General features: G+C 34.0%; 1 protein-coding gene across 1 annotated transcript in view; it reads left to right on the top strand.

The window, feature by feature from the left end:
- The first annotated feature begins 1,710 nt into the window (after positions 1-1,710).
- Positions 1,711-6,000, top strand: part of LOC146462800 (uncharacterized) — a 274,708-nt gene continuing 270,418 nt past the window's right edge. Inside the window, exons 1-4 of the mRNA XM_085085070.1 lie at positions 1,711-1,828; positions 3,156-3,201; positions 3,490-3,553; positions 4,431-4,550. Of these exons, the coding sequence (XP_084941196.1) occupies positions 4,472-4,550 (79 nt within the window). The 5' untranslated portion in view covers positions 1,711-1,828; positions 3,156-3,201; positions 3,490-3,553; positions 4,431-4,471. The remainder of the gene's footprint in view (positions 1,829-3,155; positions 3,202-3,489; positions 3,554-4,430; positions 4,551-6,000) is intronic.

Raw genomic sequence — 6,000 nt, 5'->3', positions numbered from 1 at the left:
AATTTCATAAGCTTCTTAGCAGGGTTTTCGTTTTCTTGAATGGCGAAATTCAGGTATTGTTTTGAAACAAAGGCAGCTGTTTTTAAAAGGAGGATTAATATTCAAATTGAGTAGAGTGCAATTTGGTCTGAAATCATACGCGTGATTTCAAAATCGAACGAGCGCGCAGCGCGAGTTTGATTTGAAATCACAAGTATGATTTCAGACCAAAATTGCACGACACAAAGTTCAATTACCACTTTATTACCACCCATTTGGAAATCACAGAGTATCATTGTCAATACTAATATTCTATTTTTGTTACTTCATTTCCATTTTGATGGACTAAAGAAAGGATGTGATTTAAAGCAAAAAAATAGTCCAATTTGGGAATAAATCGCACTTTTGAGAGCCAATCAAATTGCAAGGATTACCAGTGATTTTACAATGGGTGTAATAAAGAGTAATATTTGTGTATCGCACGATAAATTTAAGTACATTTTAAATCGCCATTGCAAACTCGTCCTGATCAGTAAGGACCAGTAACCGGCTCGTTATTTCTTGCTTCAAAATGCTTATTCATGGATACAGATATCCAAAGTAATTTGAATAAGCCAAATCATCAACTATCGTTGTATTGTTTTGATGGATAAGCAGATTCATCAATAGTAAAATTGCGATAAACATATATTAATCTATAATGGGAATTGACATTACGATCACAAGACTGAAATGGTGAAAACAGTACTGAAAGTTCAACTTAAATGCTTTTGTGTGCATTCAAAGCGAAACGAAACAGGAAAGAAACTTAAGGTTTGCAAAGAATAGCAGAATAAAGACATTTCTTTTTAGATTAAAAAAATAAAAATAAATAAATTAATAAAGGTAGATGACAACTGAACAACCGGTAATTTGTTCAAACTAATATGTATGGCAATTACAAAAAATAATTAGTATTTTAATCCTCGTCGCACTTAAAGGGGAAGTATCATGAGGTTTTTGGTATCTGTTGTTAAAAATGATGAAAAAAGACCTTCAATCAGCTGCCAAATAATTTTAGACTGACGAGAGGAAAGAAATGAACTCAATTCTTGAAAGGAACAACTCGTGATCTGTTCTAGCGCATTTTGCAAACAAAAATAAGAGAACTTGAAAAACATTACCCTAACATTTTTCAAGTTTCAATCCATACCGGCCTACTCTGTCTCTGACCAGAGGCACTAATCGACAGTTTTATTGCACTGGGGTGACAATTTATAACAAACTTGACAGTTATTTCTTTGTTTCTGCTGACAGACAAACATTTTTTTAGTTTTGAAATGACAGCAAATTTGCGTGATACTTCCCCTTTAAAGAGTTAACTGACTGCAAACATAATAACAAAAAAATTATTAACGAAACACAAATTAGTCACTGGTTTGCATGATCAACAAAACGTATGTCTAAGATAACTTCACGTGCGCCATAAATATATTTTTCTGCGTATTTTAAACATGTAAATGCAGGAAAGCAAAATGTCATCGATTAGAAATGATGTCTACAAGATGCTAGCAGCTGTTATTTTTTTCGGAGATAAAAAAGCAAAAAAAGGGTCTCTTTTTTTAATCTTGGTATTTGTAAACGGTATTATTCATCAAGTAAACTTATCCAACAAATTAAATAACTTTACTTTAAAAGTCGAGTAAATATTTCGTGCGATGAATTAATGCGTTCCTTAGAGTTCCCTTGTCGAAGATATTAAAAACAACAGCTGCACAGGGCTTTACTCTCTGTGTGTGCGGTTGGTGTTGCTTACGCTGGTTATCGCTATCAACTTTTAAAAAGGAGAAAATCAGTCGCTATTATTCACGTAAGTTATTACATTCTTGTTTATCCTGGCATAATTTATTTGTAATCGGTTTATTCGATTCGATTCATTCCTTTATTGACTTCTTTGTAAAGCGGGAAAAATAGAACGAAATTATTAACACAAAAACTTTTGCATTGTTTCACATCTTGATGATTGCCTTTTAAGAGGACAATTTCTACCGGAGTTAAGTCTAAACCTTACGGATTCGATTATTTTTACCGCGTGCAACTAAAAGTGTCTCACTTGCCTTTTTAAAGTGAGCTGCTTGTTGATCTGTTATGATAACATTGAATTAGAGGTTATAACGCAGATGTAATTTATTCCAGCATAAATATAATTCAGTGCTGGTTATTTCCCATAGCTGTTGTTTATGCGAGCTATGCATTTTATCAAAAAGAACATGGATTAAATTATTATAACTAGCTCAGCAAGATTTGTTGGTTTACGAGAACATAAAGAAATAAAATTTTAATGGTCTTTGTTTAAAATAAAATTATTCATTCTCCCGGCCTCTTTGCACACGATTTAGAATTTACATTTTTCTCCTTCACATGAACATGGAAAAACTAACAACTCAGTTCTAACAGTGGAGTGCTCATTTCATTCGTACATAATGTGAGGAGTTATATAATTATGTACTATATTAATTTCAGTTCTTTTACAGTTGTAACGTACAAGATATTGTACCACACAGAACTAGTGCTATATAAATGTTAACGGTTATGATTGTTATCGCTAATACTATTATTGTTGTTCTTCCTATTATTTTTGTAATTATTACTAAAACGTTAACAATTACTAAAATTGAGTAATTGAGGTAGTTGTTTAGCTCTTCAGTGTTAGCTGAGTGTGACATGACTGGCCTGTCAGCCAATGTTTTGACCACTGCTAAAAAAATTCCTAATTTATAGCACATGAATACGCTGAAGATATTGTAATATGACTGCGATGGTCTCTCATTTCATCTTAATTTATTAATTCTTTCATCCGCAGTTTAAATATTTGGATTTCATGTAATTATTTGCACTTTCATCGCTTCTAAGGGTATACATGTACATGTATTACGAATTCACAATATCTCCAGCTCCCAGTTGGCATCATAGCTCAGTCGGTAGAGTACTGTACGTGCACCGGTGTAGCAGAGGTCAGATGCAGCTGATAAAGTTGCGTACATATCTACGTTTGTACTGTCTCTCATTCGTTAATCTTCCACTTGCAGTTGAAATACATGGATTTCATAGATTTCACTTTCAGAGCAAATTTAGTTGTACATGTACTACTTTAAGTTCGCACACGATTGCTTCACTTGCATTGTTATCTTTTTTAGGTTCATTATTACTAGGGAAACAACTGTCTAAACTGTTGGACTTGTCGTAAGTTTGTTACGTTTATTAGTTCTTGTTGTAATATTTTATTGGTGAAGAAATTTGCCCAGTTGTATTATACAGGCTTAATCTACCCTGTTAATCATTTTACTAATACGTTACTTATGAAATACTGATTGGATATTAATAGGCCCCATGCCATGCAACATTCTTGTACGAGTCAGTTTGGAATTATTAACATTTAAAGTCAATAAATTAAAATTAAGAAATAGGAGCATGCTATATTTTCGGGAAAAAATAATCTGAACAACTATTTCACTGTTGTTATTGTTTCAGGAACACTTTACGATGTAGTGTGTTACTGTCCATAATCACCATGTAGCCAGTTAGCCTTTTCTGGGTAAGTCCCATTTACTGTTGTTATATTGCACATACTGAGTTCCCTGAATGCTACATTTCTGCATAGAAAGGAATACAAACCTATGAAATATTGAAGAATTCAAGATCACGAATTTTCTAATCGATGACAGCTTCATTGGACTTTTTAGCATCTTTATCATTCTTTTTTTAAGGGCAATCTACTATAAACAAACAAACCAAAACAAAACAATATTAAACAATTTTAATAATTTTTCATGCTTTCTCAACCAATTGTTTTGTATGCTATACCAGAAACATCTATAAGAATTGCAAATCACAATGACAAGTGATGACATACGAGAAAATACTTGAGAGTTTCTTGACGTTTACCTGAACATAATGCAAACTTTAGTCAGTTTGGTTCCCACAGCTTTTAAAAGACATTTTTCATAGATACTGATGAAAGCGTTTCACATAAATCCCTGTTTGCTGTCATTCACATGGTCTATAAAGCTGTTCATTGTTGACTACAAAATAAAACATTTAAACGGATTCTTGATTTTCACTGCCTTGTCACTAACATTCTATGGGTTAAAATGAAGCGCACCAGATCACAGCAAATATTGGATCATAAAAGAATTTCTGTATCACTACTTTATACCATGTTTTGAAATTCAAACTTAAATGTATTCGGTCGATTATTTATTTCAATATATTATTATATAACTGTTCCTTCCAAATCCACAAATTATTTCGTAAATCGCGTATTGTTTTTATGTTACATAATGGAAGGTAGTCTTCTGATCAGACGAGGTTGGCATAATAAAAAAAAATGAGTAATTGAAAGTTTACCTGGTGTTGGTTTACACGCGGTTAATCATGAAGTGATGTTTCTTCGTTACCCTTTCTATCTATAGGAATGATGGTTACATAGCAAGGATCAAGCATTTGTGCAATTATGTGCTTCTGCAGCGCGGAAGTGTTTTTCTTACTATCTGTGCTGGTGTGGAATGTGAACAATGGTGTCTTTGGCCAAGGTAGGCAGACAAAACGTTTATTTAGTTTGAACTTAGACTTTCTTTTGTGTTGTTCAAATGTCGTGGTTTTGAAATTAAGGCCCCTAGTAGTTATAAACATAGAAATTTTCCTGTGTAGTCTTCATGGTACATTTAATCTATTGCTCAAAAGGCAGTTTACATTAAAAACGTTTCCATCGCAAAATTACGCTTAAATTACGCCTTCTTTGCTGTACTTTTCGTACTCATAAGCGAACCACGTGATTCGAGTCAAGTGACCGAAAGCTCTTTAAATTATACCCTGGTAAACAGATAACCCAGAGAAGAACCTCGCTGCAGTCAATAACTTTTTAATAAGAACTTCTTGCAAAAAAAAGGAGATTTGTTTATCATGTTAAACAAATCACCTACGGTAAACGCTACATGGCGATACATGTTTCTACGTTTTCGCCTCATTTTTGCAATTTAAGTCCCATGTCGGTCCTGCATTAATCTCGTACCCAGATCTTCCACGGTCAGGCGGAAGGGAGATCTCACATTTCGACATTCCCGAACCAACTGAGATCTGGCTACGAGATTAGTCCTGCATGTCATCCATTCATGACACCGTAGACGTTCAGTGGTCGATTGTAAAATTTTCGTTTCCTGGCCACAATCTAAACTCTCCCAAGAACAGACACCCAGGAAAATAGCTCCATTAGTTGGCGTCAATGAAATGTGATCTTAGTTACAGACAGGCAACTGAAATTGAAAGTGATTCCCTCAGAATAACAGTCCTGTGATTCTGTTGTTCACTACAATATAATATTTCAAGGTCTACAAACGAGCCACGATCTACTCAATTTGTACAGGTAATCACATGATTCCGAGTGCAATTCGGAGTAAATAAGCACGAGTAAAAATTTCACAGGCTAACAAAATTGCACGAGACCCCAGGGCGAGTACAATTTGTGGTCTTTGAAAATTTTACAAGTGGTCATTTATTCCAAATTGCACGAGAAAAATCATGCGATTACTTATTAACAATGTACATGCAAAAATTTCCAATAAATTTTTGTTTATTTAGTCTGCCAGCTGATGCTCCGCCTACGTCCATTTGATTGGTTTAAAAAATGACAAGCTTAATTGATGTACAAACTCATGCTTATATAGAACATGCTGAAAATAACATCTCTATCGGCCACTTTGGGGCTGAGCAGGGGACTGGGTCGAGTTCCAAACTTTATTTACTTGGTAAAATGACACCACCTTATAAAAGAGCACTTTAAGATTAGTCATTTGACAAAGTTTGGTACTGTTTAGTTGAATAAAAACCAAGTTATCAGTGGACCTTTAAACATGGTTCCAAATTGAATTTGGTCTCTCGACGCCGGTTGTCTTTAACTTTTTAACAACTGTTTTTCTCGCACTGTGGTTAGAAAAGGTCTTCGAAGACTTTTCAGTTTATGTATCTTTGATGATTGACTTCATC

Source organism: Pavona decussata, unplaced genomic scaffold, assembly GCF_977016875.1.
Source record: "Pavona decussata unplaced genomic scaffold, jaPavDecu1.1 SCAFFOLD_184, whole genome shotgun sequence".
NCBI classification, from domain to species: domain Eukaryota; kingdom Metazoa; phylum Cnidaria; class Anthozoa; order Scleractinia; family Agariciidae; genus Pavona; species Pavona decussata.
This window is presented reverse-complemented; position numbering and strand designations above follow the sequence as displayed.